This window comes from Pinus tabuliformis, chromosome 9, assembly GCF_031772625.1.
Source record: "Pinus tabuliformis cultivar Carrire ecotype Pingquan chromosome 9, CPIR1, whole genome shotgun sequence".
In the NCBI taxonomy this organism is placed as follows: Eukaryota; Viridiplantae; Streptophyta; class Pinopsida; order Pinales; family Pinaceae; genus Pinus; species Pinus tabuliformis.
Window position 1 is genome coordinate 700696487 of NC_142307.1, and position 17546 is coordinate 700714032.

The 17546-nt window shown below is 36.6% G+C and overlaps 1 protein-coding gene across 2 annotated transcripts; it reads left to right on the forward strand.

The window, feature by feature from the left end:
* Positions 1-2558: 2558 nt before the first annotated feature.
* LOC149150590 (uncharacterized) lies at positions 2559-17228 on the forward strand. Of its 2 annotated transcripts, XM_089438194.1 has the most exons (5): positions 2559-2828; positions 2919-3119; positions 16471-16557; positions 16651-16743; positions 16916-17228. In XM_089438194.1, the coding sequence occupies exons 2-5, from the start codon at positions 3003-3005 to the stop codon at positions 17111-17113; spliced, it is 495 nt and encodes a 164-aa protein (XP_089294320.1). In that variant the 5' UTR covers positions 2559-2828; positions 2919-3002; the 3' UTR covers positions 17114-17228. The 2 variants fall into 2 exon arrangements, with proteins under 2 accessions (XP_089294320.1, XP_089294319.1); XM_089438193.1 differs by lacking the exons at positions 16471-16557; positions 16651-16743; positions 16916-17228 and adding exons at positions 13620-13785; positions 14182-16355 and having other exon boundaries at positions 2564-2828.
* The last annotated feature ends 318 nt before the right edge of the window (positions 17229-17546 follow it).

Consider the following 17546-nt stretch of genomic DNA (forward strand, 5'->3'; position numbering starts at 1 on the left):
TTCACTTTGAGAATATAAGTACACCAAAGTGGATTAGGTTATGAGTGGATTGGCAAAGCAACCCTTATTTGTTCCTTTTAGTTTTTGAGATATCTCAAGTTCAACTAGTGCTATTAAATGGTTTCAAAGATGTTTGCTAGGGTTTTTCAACAAGGTCACTAGGTCCCAATGTAACATAGATACTTCATATTTGTTGAAAAGTAAAACCCCCACATAGCACTGAATAGATCATTAATGACTACCTAGAGAACTTAGACTAAATTAATCGTGGAAGTAAAAATTACAACCAAATTAATCATGAAAGTAAGAACTACAATTGAAAAAAACACACTTGGTAATATACTAGAATTCATCCTCGCCAAATCCAAAGTTGATGAATAATATGTTAAATCTTTAATGAAACTCATGAAAAATAATAATCATGTTATCGATATAAGAGTGCATGAACTTGCTTAATGTATATTTGTTAATTGGAGATGATGAATATCTAAATAAAGTTGATGAATAATATGTTAAATATTTGATGAAACTCATGAAAAGCATGTTTATCCATATAGGAGTGCACAAACTTTCTTAATGTGTAGTTTACGAGAAATTTTTCCAACGTAAATCACAAGATATATCATTTGTTTAGGCGTTTCGAACCAACCAGTGTGGTTCATCGTCAGGACAAGTTGAAGAATCAGATCCAACTTTGCATGTTAAATAGTTTGAGCAGAGGGGATATTTGCACCTTAGCCTTAACAACCCTTGCCCAAGATGAATCTATTTAATGGACTAGCTTGGATATGTTAGGTCTTAGATTTCCAGAGTACCCAATCAATGCTTAACTCCCTAGTCCTAGCCAAAATTCACTCCTATTGAAGAGACAACTTGAACAATCTTGCTAATAAGATTAACAAGTTCGTTCCTTTTGATTGATTTACAACAAACCTTAATGCCTCTCTTTTCTTATCCTCCTCTTCCATTCTCCAACAAAAACTTATTAATCTTATATCATAAACACTTTATATAGGTAAGCATTGTAATCATTTTCCTCAACTCACACGGTACCTTTACACCTCAACCCATATAAGTGGACCTAAGTCCATGGCACAACCCATCACACTCTAAGATGGTTCTAATTGTCTCCTCAAAACTAGGACATAACACACCTTAAATGCCAAATGGTTAAGTCATCCCAAATTTGTGGGATTTTTTCCTTCATGGAACACATTCTAGCTAGTGTTGATCAAACACAATGCACTAACACCACTAACACACACTAAAAGTCCTAGATACCCTTATGCTGTGGCACGCACCCAAGCACTTCGACTGCACCTCCATAAAATGCACCTTCAACTTTGGATGTCCCAAAATAGTAATATCCTAACCCAATATGGCCTACTTGTTAGATTTGTGTAGTTCCCTTCTTATCAGATCCTTGCACCTCCTTGCACTCCATGGTAATTCTACTCTAATGGTCACCTTCCAAGTTCCAACACTTCCTTTCACATCATGACATAACCACCGATATACATTACAACAACCTCCAACTTCTTTAGTGGGTTGCACATCTATTTCACATTTCTTCTCCATCTTACAAAGTGGTAGTGCCAAGGAGAGAGTATCAAGTTGAATCAAGGATTGCTCACTTAGTACCACTACTAAGTTGCCTTCGTGCAACTTGTCAAATCCCTTAATTTTGTTTCACAACTTCTCATAGGGCTTAACTTGCTTGTATACACTTCTAAGTGAGACTACAATCCCCCAACCTCTCCTCTGCAACCCTTGTTAGAGTCTTCTTAGACGTGCAATCATGCCTCACGCTGAATATAACACTAGCATCCCAAATGTGCATGCTCATTCCATCTTTTAATGCTTCGCTGAAACCACATTATGGCACTGCTTAAAATGAAATGTTTACATCTTAAGACAATGTACCTACTTTGCTTATGACAATCTAAACTATGCAAGTGGCTAAGAGAGGACTATATTTTCCCAGGATGAAAATATAGGGTCTTACAACCCCATTCACACAATAATTTTAATATATTTCACCCGAAAAAAGATACATACCCTACTCCTTTCAAATTTATCATATAATTTTAAGAAATTAACACTTGTTATTAACTATTAAATAGACTTACTATATATTCTCCTTTGTTTGCACCCACCTTATATGTAAAAACATATAAATATTTTCAATACAACCAAATTAAAATCATATTTTTCCATTTAAAAATTATTAAATTGAAATTAAAAAAAATTACACCTAATAAACTTAAACAACAACCATAAAATTATATTATTATTATTATAAATATTTTATAACCTAACCAATAACCAAAAACATTATATAATTACTTCTTTAGTGATGTGAAAATAAAAAAAAATGTATTTATTGTTTTAATAACACCTAATAAACTTAAACAACAACCATAAAATTATATTATTATAAATATTTTCCAACCTAACCAAGAACCAAAAACATTATATAGCTACTTAACTCGTGATGTGAAAATAAAAAAATGTATTTACTGTTTTTCACTATGAAATTAGCATTTTTGAAAAAGGTAAAGCTTTACTTTTCTTTACAAAACCCCTCCCAACCCAAACTTCGTTTACGTTCTAGAACAAGAAGGAGGATCTGTTCGCTTTTCGCAGGGCGGGAGCGAAAACGAGATTGCAGAGATTTGCGAATTAGGGTTCACCAGTAGCAGACACTCGAACCCCACGATCGGTTCTTCAGTCCATTGACGGCGCCAAGGCATGTTCCATTTTTAACTTCAATGGATTTCCACCCGCACATTCAGTCTTCCACACAGAGAGGAGTACACGCATTTTAGGTTTCTGGTTCAAAATCCAGTGTGTTTTTAGCAGCCACTCTTGTATGTTTAGGTTTTAATCTCTGTGCTGCAATCTGTTACTGTTTGCAGGGATGGCGCTGGCATTTGATGAGTACGGGAGGCCATTTATCATAATAAAGGAGCAGGAGCAGAAGACCCGAATCAGAGGCTTAGATGCTCAGAAGGCCAACATTGCGGCCGCCAGGTCCGTTGCGAGAATCCTCCGCACCTCACTCGGCCCCAAGGAAATGGACAAGATGCTCCAGAGCCCCGACGGCGATGTCACCATCAGTAAGCTTCTCTTCCATTTATTGAATCTCTATTTCTGGGTCGGTAAAACCCCTTAAAAATCTAAAATTCTGAAACTAAGTAGAATTTATTTTAAAAAACTTATGATTCGTAAGTAGTAGTTACTTTAAAAAATTTATAGGTTTTCCGAAAGGAGTGAAATAAGCAAATACTCTGCGATCTGCTTACTCTTCCTCACAAACTGTGAGGCCCGCCGAGCTAGATGCTCTACATACGACGCTGACTGCCTACGAAAGCTCCCGAATGGGTGAATGCGTTGAGATGTCACTAACATTGAGAGATAGACACTTTCCAGGGATCTACTTGGCGTAGAGGTACTTTTGGCGGGCTTTTCACTAACCAAGAAACTTCGTTTACAAATTATTTTGCTCAAAATAACACCAATTGCTCGACAGCAGAAGGTTCATAAAGAAATGGAAATAATAATTTTAAGAAGAATTTCGGAATAAAGAAATAAATTATATAAATGTCCACAAATGATGAAAGGACATTAGGTTAATGGGACTAAAACTATATATTGATGCTGGAGTGCTTAAAGGTATTCGCTGAAAAGGAGAGACTACAAATAAGATTTCAGATTTAACAGAATGACGAATGATAAAATAACAAAGGGGTGATTATCTCAATTGTTTGTAGCCAATGTTGTTGAGCATCTGGCTGGTTCTGGTTACGTGTTAGTAGGTAACCAGTTTAAATCCCCCAGATTTAGGTGCACTAGTCTATGTCAACAGTTTTACGAAGAATGCCATTCACAAATATGGAGAAACATCTCTTGGATTTCCTTATCAGATTTTCAAGGGTTATAATAACAGATAAACCTGATACAATGAAGACGAGCATCTGGCTGGTTCTGGTTACGTGTTAGTAGGTAACCAGTTGAAATCCCCCAGATTTAGGTGCACTAGTCTATGTCAACAGTTTTACGAAGAATGCCATTCACAAATATGGAGAAGCATCTCTTGGATTTCCTTATCAGATTTTCAAGGGTTATAATAACAGATAAACCTGATACAATGAAGACGAGCATCTGGCTAGTTCTGGTTACGTGTTAGTAGGTAACCAGTTTAAATCCCCCAGATTTAGGTGCACTAGTCTATGTCAACAGTTTTACGAAGAATGCCATTCACAAATATGGAGAAGCATCTCTTGGATTTCCTTATCAGATTTTCAAGGGTTATAATAACAGATAGACCTAATACAATGAAGACGAGACTAATAGCAGAAGCCTAGAAAATAAATAAGTCCTAATTTATCTAAGCGTCAAAGGAGAGGTATGCAGGGCCATAAACCAGGCTGGATTCTATCCTGGCAAACTTTATTGAAGCTCATCGGACTGCAAAGTTTGACGGGTTACGTGTGGAAGGGAGAACCCTGGTGATGGGTGTCTGTCTAGTGTCTACAAGATATAAGCTGAGAATTATAGCTTTTGTAAGATAGCATACCTAGATGGCCTTGTGGATTATCTGGATGATCTCAACTGTGCTTGGTAAGGGTGCTTCTGAATCACTGATCGTCTGTTATTTTTGCTCATGACTGGTGCATCTACCGGGTCATCGATGCTTCATCCAGCTGAAAAAATGATGCAATCAATCTAGTGGATCTGGGTCTTGAGGACTCATGCATGTCCTGCTCTTAGAGTATTTGGTTCGCTTTACTTTGTTCTTGAATAATGAACTCTGCTTTCACTGTTGTGGGGAGATTCCGGTCTTAATGGATTTTTTGTTGTCATTTCAAAATTTGTAGTGGAGATAGTGGATAAAAGCCATGCACTGCAACAATGCTCCCAGCCAGATAATTTCATTAAATTTTGGAATCTAATAAGAAAAATCGAAATCGAGTAATAGTTTGTGTGGGAAGCAAAGAAAGTGAGAAAAAAAATCTCTTAGCTTTGAGCTTCATTTATGTGTACTTTGTATAACGGCTACTTGGTTAACTTAGTAGGTCAGTCTTTATTATCTAAAATATGCATATTGAAGATTGGATATCACGGCAGTTTCTCCCTCTCATCGCCATTGTCAACATGGTCGTCAGTGAGCATCTCTACATGAACAGAGGATCTATTTGTCCTTTTAATGTTAACAAATTTATAGTTAATTATATAATAAATATTTTGATGTACATGTACATGAGGACTGATTGGCGCCGTGAGAAAATCCAGGCAAGGGTAGGGGGTTCAAGAATTTTAAGGAAGGTTGCCTCTTGTTCATAATTGTTGTGACAATTTTTCTGATTACTGGAGGTTCAAGAATTTCAAGGAAGGTTGCCTCTTGTTCATAATTGTTGTGACAATTTATCTGATTACCTTGACCTCCCTGATTTCAACATACGTGTAACTAGGAATGGCTATAAACCATAGTAGAAAAATTTGAATCCGAATATGTATTCAAATACAACTCAGTATGGAAAATACCTAATAAAGAAATGCAGCATGGTTCCAATATGGAAATCTATATTTCTCAGTATGAAAATAAGCGTTTTGTTCCATATTTTAGAAGAATTTCATCCTCAGAACACACTAAAACCTGAAAAAGAAATTTATTCTTTGAAAATTTTGCAATGTAGTTTATTTTTAAGTGTTTTCTTACTGTTATTTTTATTTTTTTGAGGTTTTTGCTCTGTTTTTTTGGGGCTTATATGTTGATGGGTATCAAAGACATTATAAGGTAAGTGAACTGTTCTGTATCTGCATTGCAGTGAAAACATACTGAATTTTGTACTGTTGCCGAATTTCCATATAATAAAGAGCAATATGACCAAATCTTGCTACTATGCTATAAACTAGATTTCCAGCATTGAAATCCCCTTGTGTATTCAGCTATGGGTCCTGTGGGTCATCTCGACTCCCTCCATGATAGTCCTTAGAACATATTCAGGTTTGTATTTGTTCAATAGAAATGTAGGGAAACAAATATTCCTTTCAAAGGTGTAAGCATTGAAATCCCCTTGTGTATTCAGCTATGGGTCCTGTGGGTCATCTCGACTCCCTCCATGATAGTCCTTAGAACATATTTAGGTTTGTATTTTTTCAATAGAAATGTAGGGAAACAAATATTCCTTTCAAAGGTGTAAGACTCTGTCACCAAGCAATATCTAATGTGCCTAAACATGGTTCTATCAACCCTATGGTTGTCTTGTGGTATTTTTTCTTGCTTCTCTGTTCTACACTACTTGGACACTCCATAACATTTTTCTACATTTTAATCATGCTAATTATAGAATGATTGTTAATTTTAGATAACAATGGTATGTTCTTATGCTTTAGAGCAATTTACGTCAATTTTCCTTATTAGCCCAATATAAATTTCCAGATTAGCAATCACATAAATATTGAGAGTATTTGCAGATAGAACATAAACAATAAGAATAAGACAAGTCAAGACAAGAGGGCACAATATTTGGCAGATGCTAGAGAAAAACCCCAATGTGGGGAAAACCCTTTGATCAAATCTTCTTATTATTCTTCAAAAGTTCAGCACAGAGAGAGAGAGAGTACATCATACAAAATTACTTGCCCAATCACTGTCAAAACAGTCCAGCCAAACAACAATTAACAAGATGTTGTAACCAGAAAGTTAATGCTAGTCAAACCAACAAAAATCTCCTCCAAATGAGCTCAGCCAAACCCAGTCAATTCGGCCTCATAATAAGATCTTCATCTTCCAAATTTAGTTGAGATTTAATTTCTACACAGCTCAGCTTCGTAGCTTCATTGAACAGCAATAGCAGAGCTGCTTGGTATGTTGTTACTGCCAAATCTATTACCGATGGCTCTTGGCTCTACACAGTTCATATGGCTCACGATGTATAAGACTTTGTTCCTCTGCATTATGTATAACATTAACACACAGGTCGACTGACACGTTCCTCTACAACAAAGTCAGTTTGACTGAATGGCATCAATCTGCATTGCTTCTCTGCGACATATTTTGGCATTGATGCATAGTTAATATGGAATCGATACTCCATATATATGTAATCTAACCAATAGCGTCAAAATGGCATCATCTTATATGACCATGGAAATAACTCCTAATGAAGACTGTAATCTTACAGAGACCAGCATAAATAAACATGTTGAGTTTAAGATACATAAGGCACCGTTGAGTATTTTTTAAGTGACAAGACACCATTGTTGAGAATTCGATGTTTATATGTAATCTAACCAATAGCATCAAATGGCATCATCTTCTTATATGACCATGGAAAGAACCCCTAATGAAGACTGTAATCTTACAGAGACCAGCATAAATAAACTTGTTGAATTTAAGATCCACAAGGCACTGTTGAGTTTTTTTTTTAAGTTACAAGACACCATTGTTGACAATTCGCTGTTTAGATTCAAGTCTAGGGCATATAGTTGGCATAGTAAGAAAAGATATGTTGCTCCCTCAGAACTCACTGATACTTCTCACTGGCACTAGCTAGTAAGGTGACTATCAAGAAGTGAAAGGAACAAATCTCTATGATACCAAAGATCATCTGACTTCACTTCTAAGGAATGTCAGACTTTTGTTGTGTCTTCAATCTCCATAATAAGTCTAGGAGTATCCACCGATCTTCATTCTCTGAAGCATTGATCTATCTCATTGGTATAATTTCCTTTGCCTATCTTCAATATCATAATCAAGGAAGAGCATATGCATGGGCAGATTGTTCTGGCAGTCAGTGATATTGTTGACATCCACTGTCAATACTATTAGCATTTCAAAATCAAAACTATCTTCTACACTTGGGGTTTCAGACGAAGCAGGGTTTCAAATCATAACCAGTCTGAAAAACCATTGGAGTTGGGGGCTCTTTGACTAGGTTCTGAAAGTGCATGCTATTTGTAAGATTGGTGTAATGAAAGGAAGGGTAAAGAGGGTATAGCCAAAGTAATTGATAGGTTTCTGGTGGACACCAAAATTAGGCTATACCTACCTTCAGTGACAATGGAATTCACAACCACCAAACCCAAATTTTATATTTTTTAGGCACTAGCTGGAGTAGTGGATAAAACCACCACTCCTTTAGATCCAAATAATTTTAACTTCTATATCGATCCATCGCCACTTTATGTTATTTCCTTGTAGACGAAGGGATGGAACTCCCTGTCTGAAACATAAAACAAAATTTAAGGAACAGTAGCATGAGTCGAGCAGTGTTCTCTCCTCTGATGAGTTGTGGCACAAAAACCGTGCATTATCTAAGTCCCTCCTCTTTAAGGTAGAACTGGGTGACTGATTAGCTGACCTCCTGGTTAGCTGACCTCGTTGGTAAGTACAACAGAGAAAGTTACACTCAACACTCTATGGTTTGTTTTTTAATCGCATTTTCTATGCCTCAATTCAGAGAGTTATGGTGGATTCTCACCACTTTTTTGGTATGTTAGTTTGTTAGATGCCATGTATGGAGAAGTATTACTTAAATGCACTGTTATGCACTCTGGAAATTTTTAATTGGCCCCATGGAAGCAACCAGTCAGGTACCTTAATTTATGTGGCACTTTACTTCAAGCAATTAAAATACATAGTCATATTTGGTCGGGTTTAGTGATGACAGATTACATGGACTAAATTCTATGCTGAAATGAAGTATTTCATGGTAAAACTAGGAGTTACTTGTTGAAAATCTGAAATGCCTAGCATCTGATCAGATAATTTTATTAATGTCCAATGAATGAGCATAAATGGATAAATGGGATTGAAGAATATAACCAGTACATGTACAATGTGGGAGTGCAAATGCAACTCCTAGAAAATGCCAAAGCTAAAACTAGGATAAAATAAAGTAAAGGATACAATAATAAATTAATAATAAGACAGCCTCATAAACATGTATATAACAGATCATGTAGAAGGCTAAGTGAATAAGTCCAGGGCACCTGGCGGTTAATGATGTCAAGAATGTCCGAGTCTGATAGCTGACGGTGAGGTGGGTAGACAGTGGTGCTGGCTCGCTATTGGAGTCCTCTGTATCCAACGAGGAGTCTGGCTTCATGATTCTGGGGGAGTGTAGGAGCGAGGGATACTCCCAACATCCAAGGCCAAAGGAAAGTAGCTCTGTATAAGTCTCTGGCTGCTCCGCTGGGGCTGGGGAGGAACCTGTCTGGAACCGTCTGGTACTAAACTCTTTGATGTGCTGGAAGTGAGTGAACTAATGTGCTATTTGGCACCTTCGCAAGGGTCTCGAGGGTACCGGTTGGCCTCCCAGAGGAGGGGGTTAAGGGGAGTCCCGAGGTCTCACTGCTCTACTATCTGAAGTGCCTTGGGACTCAGCTCGTTGTTTGTCGCTCTGATAAATTGGATCAACCTGAAAGTATGATGTGATTGTCCAGATCGTCCTCGAGTGAGGCAGTGTATGTAAGATCTGAGATCTGTGTCTAAATATCTCCCTTATGAATGCAAATGGATTTGGATAAGTTTCCAAAGTGTTCCATGATGTGGTGAACTTGTTTGATTATTAATGTTTTAGGAAAGTGGGTATGCTCGTGTCTGGCCAAACATACAGAATTACAAGGCCTGAAAATTCACATAAAATATTTTAACAATGTGAATTTTTCCATCTTGCGGTGGACTATAAGGTCATTGAGTCAGGGATAATTATATCGTTTTTAAAACTTCTCCTGCAACATATTGGATGCACAACATATGTTTGGCAGGATATGGACTATAAGTGGTTGACATTTGTTTTAACAAGAAAAATCTCTTTGTAAGGCAAGAAGTATTGGTGAATTCTGGCCTTGTGAGAACCAGACAGTTTCTACAATGTCTTGGGATGCGTCATGCACACCCACATTGTTTATTGATCGGTATTGCTAATCTTCAATGTTAAATATTTTGCATCTTATAAGCTCTCTTGAACAACTATTGAAGTACTGGGAATTCTAATCTTGGATGGTGAATACATGCCAGAGGCTGTGGGGATACACACCAAGGTAGTGATACTCAGGCTCGGCTAAAACTCGGCCAGCCTGGGACACAGGTAAACTCGGGGACTTGGAAAAACTCGGTTCTATACTCAGGGAAACTCAGCAACTAGAAAACAAACACAAAATACAGGAAATTTTGTGCAGAACAAATCACAATGAGATTTCCATCTGTAAAATCTATAAAATAAGAATATATCCATCAATTAGTCATCAAATATGATGGTATAAAATTTGTCCCAAAACTGAAATAGAAATCAAAATTTCAAATAGTTTGCAATCCATCAAATAATATCAAGTTCAACAATCAGCCACTGTTCAAATAAACACTCTCTGATTATCAAGTTCAACAATCAGCCACTGTTCAAATAAACACTCTCTGATTCTGTTATCAAATTGGCTGGTGCAGAGGCTGGTTCTGCAATATGCTTAGATGGGGGTTTCATCCCTAACTGGGCTTTGTTCTAAGCAGGTGGTGTGTCTTGTTACCAAGGTCTACCTTTGTTCCAAGTCTTGGCATCACTGCATTCAGAGCAAAAGGTTATGAAGAATGGGTCATCACAGAATTCTGTCTTGAAATGCTGGAATTCTGATAACAGTTCAGTCTGGTGACTTCTGTATGGAATGTGAAATGCTATTTTCTTCATATGATGTCTGATGAGGTTGGAACCTCTCCCAATCATCCTGGAACTATTAATTATAATATAAAAATTAAGTAAAAGGGTAAAATGGGAAGTATAAAGGAAAATTGAAACTTTTATTTAAGAATTTTATATGATTATTTGTTTGCCTGATATGAAATTCTTCTGCAAGAGACCTTTGCTTGCTTAAGATGAATCACTGACCCCTCAGTTGCTTGGGTCAAGCTCACTAATGAAGTGATCCATTTATTTGGATATCTCATTGTTGTCTGCTGTGACCTCTCTTTTTTCTCATTTTCTCCTATTTTTTAAATTCCCAGTACTTTCTATGGATTGGAAGGCACCCCTCTTAGCTTTGCCACTGCTGCTTGGCCTTGTGCCACTTTACCTGCAAGGCCATTTAGTTGCGTTGTTACAATCTCAATTTATGGATATTTTTCAAGTAGAGTGATCTTTCCTTTTTCACTGACATCTATGAATCTTAGATTGAAATTGCTTGTAAACTATCTGGTCCAACCTACTATAGATGTGCATTGTTTGAGCAACCAGCTCATGGTTTGATGATGTGGCCATAATGATGTCTAAAGTGGCAATATTAAGGTGTCCTGGCTTTTTTACCTACTAGCAGCTGGTTCCAAAACTAGGTGAAAGTTCTGTCTGTTCATATGAGAGTTGGACTGTATTTTTTGTGTATAATTGAAAACATTTTTGCTTGGATAATTACTTTCTAGGAGTTATTCCTGTTGCTATCATAATCCTCAAGGAGGGCTTATGTGTGTCAAGCAAAATAGAAATACTATTTCCTAATGAATGTGGATAAGATATAATGTCCAACAAATGACCATAAATTGGTCAATAGGACTGCTAGGTACAATAGTGTAAGACACAGTGGAGCGCAAAATCTGGTCTTAGAAAATCATGATATAATCAAAACTAGCAAGGCTAAAGCCTAAGAGATGGAGCAGGGAACCAAAGCAATAGTGCAGGTATGGGCAAGTACTGCAAAGAGATGAAAAAAACCAACGCTTCTAGAGGGGATGGCTCGCCTAGAGGTCGACTGACTTCCCCTGATGTTATCTCTCTTAACATCTGAGGCCGTAGGGAAGAGAGACTTCGGATAAATGACTGGTTAGAGAATTTGGAAGAACAGGAAGATCTAGCTGCGTAGAGACGCACTCTCCAGCCCAGTATGGAAGAGATGTCCTGTCCTGTTATGTTATATAAACATTTTGATTTGGTTAAATTACACAAATAAAAATAAAGATAAAATAAAAAAATAATAATTATAATTATTAATTAAAACATTTTGACTCCATTAAATTACGTTAAAAAAATTAATAAAATTAATGAAATAAAATAAAATAAATAATCTACCATGCGTCGAGAGGGATCAAATCTTTTTTCACTCTAAAAGAAATTTGCACCACAGATTTGATCCCTCTTGGCACTTGGTAGATCTGGAGTTAAGATGGATCTAGGCTAGTTTAATTATTAATTAGATCCATCTTAACTCCAGATCTACCAAGCGCCAAGAGGGATCAAATCTGAGGTGCAAATTTCTTTTAGAGTGAAAAGAGATTTGATCCCTCTCGGCGCACGGTAGATCCGGACTTAAGATGGATATAGGCTGGTTTGAGATTATGTCTTGTTGCTGGGGTGGTGCAACCTGTGGCCAAGATCTGGAGGAGGCATCTTGATTACTTGTGTAGTATGATATGTCCTTGGATATGATGTGACTGGTCAAAGAAGCTGGAAGAACATGAAGATCTGGTTTGAGATATGTCTTGTTGCTAGGCTGAATTCTGGAGGAGCTATCCTAATTATTCGTGTAGCATGAGCTGTCTGGAGATCTGATGTGAGATGTTTTGTAACATCCTGTTGGTCAAGCGCAGAGGGCCTCCTGGTGTCTCACAGATCTGATAGTTGATGTAGTGCTGCTGCCTGTCTCTTGGTACCACTGTATACTGGAAGCACTAGAAAGAAAGCTGTAATTGGCCAGATGGTGTCCAATCTGGGCTTTGGTGGGCAAGAGCTTAGAGGCTTAGTGATGTGCAAGAGATGTTTTCAAAATGAAAACTCCCAGGGAATGACCAGGAGTCTCCTTGGATCTCCCATTCATTAATGGCAGGCTTCGTCAAGCATCCAGGAAACATAAGAACTATTAAAGGGACAACTTCTGAAATCCTGCTGGAAACTGTTTTTAAATGTTAGTCAGCTTGTGTACACTGTACATACGTTTGATGTATAAAATTTACGAAGTCTTATAAGCTTTGGCATTTTCTAGGAGTTGCATTTGCACTCCCACATTGTACATGTACTGGTTATATTCTTCAATCCCATTTATCCATTTATGCTCATTCATTGGACATTAATAAAATTATCTGATCAGATGCTAGGCATTTCAGATTTTCAACAAGTAACTCCTAGTTTTACCATGAAATACTTCATTTCAGCATAGAATTTAGTCCATGTAATCTGTCATCACTAAACCCGACCAAATATGACTATGTATTTTAATTGCTTGAAGTAAAGTGCCACATAAATTAAGGTACCTGACTGGTTGCTTCCATGGGGCCAATTAAAAATTTCCAGAGTGCATAACAGTGCATTTAAGTAATACTTCTCCATACATGGCATCTAACAAACTAACATACCAAAAAAGTGGTGAGAATCCACCATAACTCTCTGAATTGAGGCATAGAAAATGCGATTAAAAAACAAACCATAGAGTGTTGAGTGTAACTTTCTCTGTTGTACTTACCAACGAGGTCAGCTAATGGGTGTCCCTCCATGAGGTCTTACATTTGTGCATTGTTAATGCCAGTAAATGCACACTAGGTTTTGTTCTCTACGTTATATCATTATAAATTAATGAACTATAAGTTCTATGATTTCATGAGTATCAATTTTGATGTTGATGGATTGCCATCACAGGTTTGCAAGACAGAAAGAACAACAATGTGTGGAGCTTTAACAGCAGCTGGGCTTAAAGCCACTTCCGTTCTCAAGGAGCTTGGCAATCGCTGGGAGCATTACTCTGTCATAACTCTGGTTGACTGCAGAAGCCTCGTTGGCAACAGCCTATCTGATCATAGTGTTGGTAAGGTTTTGCCAATTCCATATTTGCACATTGCTTTATTTTATTTTGAATTACCACTGCTGCTTCAAAGTTTTGTCTAGTTTTCACAGTATGTTTTTGTATTTATTTACAGTTATCGGTTTCTGTAGGTTTAATTTATTTATGGCATGATTTCTTGCACTCTATGAACTGGGTTTTTCTAGTGTGAGCAGTCATGTTGTTCATGGTATATATGTTGTACAGATACACTTGTATTCAGTAAGAAAGCAATTGTGTGTGGTTCTATCAGCTACAAACAGTATTAGTATATCTCAATTTGTATACCCTTTATTTTTTTATTAATTTTCTTCTGATCAGTTGTGTGAATATTTGTATTGCTTCCCTTGACCCTTATTTTGGTTTCTTGTGGGCACGAAGGTTTCTACCATTCTGCTATTATGAATACCCATCATATCAATGAAACAGGGGACTTTTGGGAGCTGGCCAGACAATGCTCAAATGCACTTGATACATCTATGAGGAATCGAAAACATTTCACAGACATGAGTGATGTCAACTTCCTTATGTGCCAAGCAATTCAACATCCTTATTTAACTCCATCATCTTCACTTCGCACTTCACTTATTGTTGCATTTGAAGGTCCCATGGTGGACGAAATGGATGAATTGAAAAGGGCAATAGGTTTAGAGGATTATATGGGATGCTCTTCTGTTCATGGAGTAGGACCTTCTCTTGCAGTTTTTGATACAGTCAGAAATGGAGCTTTGGATTGTGCATGTGTATATCCCGCATCTTTGCATTCCAGAAAACAAATGCAAACTTTAATTAACTGTATGAAGAGTATCCTCATTGGTGCTGCTAAGCTCTGAGAGAAAGTGTCAGGTGCAGACCTTGACAGAAACCTGACTGTGCAAATGGGATAAAGGATATCATCTAGGAAAATCTTATGTAGCCATTGTTTTCGTTCATGCAAAGCAGTGTTTTTTTGTAGCACAGACTTTTATCATTAAATACTACCATATGATAAACAACGATCTTATCTATCAATTTGCAAGTATTGTTTATATTTTTCCCTCGTATCTTTTCAGAGTGAGAATCCCAATTTCAATTTATTGAAAATAAAAATACACAAGTGTGGCCAAGCTCGGAATCCTATTGAGACAATAAGATGCAAGAGAATACACTGAGTCCTTATGTCCTTGGAGCACCTACTACATGAGAAAATAAAAAAAAAAATCAGCTAGTTAATTCAAGGAAAATGATATAGCTTAAATCCAAAGAAATGCAGAGGTTCCATCTTTCCATAGGCGCATAATAATATTGTATGCATAAGAGATAACATATACATAACACAAATTTTCTCTGCTTTCTTTTATCTGTTGTCACCCAGATGGCCCTGGTTAGTTTTGTAGTCAAAAGTGGTCAAATCTTGTAGTCAATGGCTACAGAATTATTTGATGTTGTTGTCTGACATAAGGTTGTTTGCCTGTGCTGTAGTTGATCTATAAACTGAAGTATAACTAGAGGTGTTCTAGTTTTCAGCGGATATTTTATAGTATCTGAGAATTCATATGTATAGCACAAAGAAGTTCAATGCAATTCTTCACTATTAAGAAATATGTTAATAGATAGTAACCTTGTTTTCCTATTAGTGAACAAACATTTACATTCAGTCGGTATACATATTACAGGATTTCAAAACAAAAGGCTCAGAGTCTTTATAGAAATTTCACATATGGAAATTTCATTATGGCTTTCTAGTGGGAGTGATTAGCTTGTTGGAGACCAGAACTTCAGATGCTACCGAATACAAAAAACACTCTGATTTTCTTTTTTGCCTGCCTTTCTCGAAACCTCGTTCTGGATAATCCACTCATCGGAGGTATGAAAGTGAAGGACTTGAAATACCAACCTTCATCTCCCAGATGCTGGGAACTTGGGAGAGAATGCTGGATGGTTTCAAGATCTCACTTCTGTGGAATATGGTTTCAATATTTTCATGTTGATCCTGAGACCCCGGGTGAGCAATCTGTCATTAGCAGATCCCAGTCTTTAAGCAGTTAGTCCTGTTTGGACACTAGGAGATCCCTCTTTAGCTCCTTTTACTGTTTTCATGAACCCCACCCATCTACTCCTGAACCTGGACCACCTGTAACTCCTACTACTGATCTTTAGTCAAATCCATGAAGGGAGCATGCCAGGAAAGCATTTTTATTGTTGATGGCATAACTGCTGCAGGTCCAATTAGAGAAAAATTGTTTGATATGGACAACAACAGAAAACATGAGGGATTCATTGAACCTGCCAAAATTGAGGGAAACAATGGCCAGTAAGCTGGAGAGAACCAAAATTTCAAAGTTGGAGAAAATATACAGATTGTGGTGAGCAAGTAGGAACCTTCCCAACTGGATACTCTGTTGAGGATCCATGAGGTTACGCCGGGATATAATATATCAACCTGTTTAAGCACCTTATTTGGCCTGGACTCTAGTATTCGATCCAAAAATTCAGAACTTAGAAAAAGTTACAATATATCCCCTTGTTTAAGTATGAATGAATCTCTTCTAGAAGACACAAAGAAAAGTCGGCAATGAGAGCATTCAGGTATTGAATTTTTCATTAAACATTATTTAGAATGTATTAATACTTATAAGTATATTAAACATGTATTTGTGTGAAAATAAATTGAATTGGTTTATGTTTAAGGACAAGGCATCCAAGGCGAGGTTAACCAAGACAAAAGTCACTCATCGTAGTGGCCAGAAAGGTTTAAAAGCACTGATAACAACCTTTGTAAGTATATTAAACATGTGATATTTTTTTAATAAATTTTGTACTAGAAGAAAGTCATTGTTATCTAATTTCTCCCTATTTACTGATTGATAGGAACTAAAATATGGAAGACCTCCAAATCATTTGGAAAAGGAGGTACTGCAGGAAAAGAGATGGGTTGAATTTGTTGTTTGGATGGACTCCATGGTATGTAATCTTAGTTGGATTTCCAATATACTTTTAAACCATATTTTCATTTTATTTTTTAGTACTATTAGATATTATATCTTACTTCATTTTATGGTTAACATTGTATAACAAAAACATGCGTTGTGTTATGTAATTAATACTAACATGTAATATTGATTTTTTTTGTCAGAATGCTATAGGTAATGATTGCCAAGACGATGATCCAAATTATGTTCAACATATATCAGGAGATGATGAGGATGAGGATGAGGATGATGGTGGTGAAGGAGGAGAGGATGATGATAGTTGCGGTGTTGGTGATGATGTGGATCAGAGTAATGAGGATGGTCAAGATGATCATGAGGATGATCTTGGTGGTGGTAGCTAGGCATGCACATGCATTGTTTTTTATGAAGAAATTATTGTGTAGAATGACATTGTTATGTTTAGATGGGTGTTGTGAATTTACCCTATATCAATGAGACATTTTGATTTTGTAATCATACGATGAGTTTGATTTATGTATGTTGTTAATTTATCGTAGAATAACGATATTCATGAAATATTTTGATTTGTTAATCATATTTGAATTTTACTTGTTTTGATTAAAAATAATACTGATTTTATTAGTATTATGTTGCTATTTTATACATGTTTTGAAAGTTGTTAATGACACATTGTTATTTTTTTGGATGGATGTTGTCAATTTCTCTTAAATTTCTTTACAAATGATTTTGAATTGTGATATCTGCTTTAATGATATTTAGAAACTATCATATATTTCACTATGAATCTATAAAGGGGGTCATATATGTAAAGAA

Excerpts from the sequence above, each read along its gene's own strand:
- LOC149150590 (XM_089438193.1), top strand. The coding sequence starts at position 3,003 with ATGCTCAGAAGGCCAACATTGCGGCCGCCAGGTCCGTTGCGAGAATCC. Across the intron at positions 3,120-13,619 it reads CGACGGCGATGTCACCATCA|GTTTGCAAGACAGAAAGAAC; the intron begins GTAAGCTTCTCT and ends TTGCCATCACAG. Across the intron at positions 13,786-14,181 it reads CCTATCTGATCATAGTGTTG|GTTTCTACCATTCTGCTATT; the intron begins GTAAGGTTTTGC and ends GTGGGCACGAAG.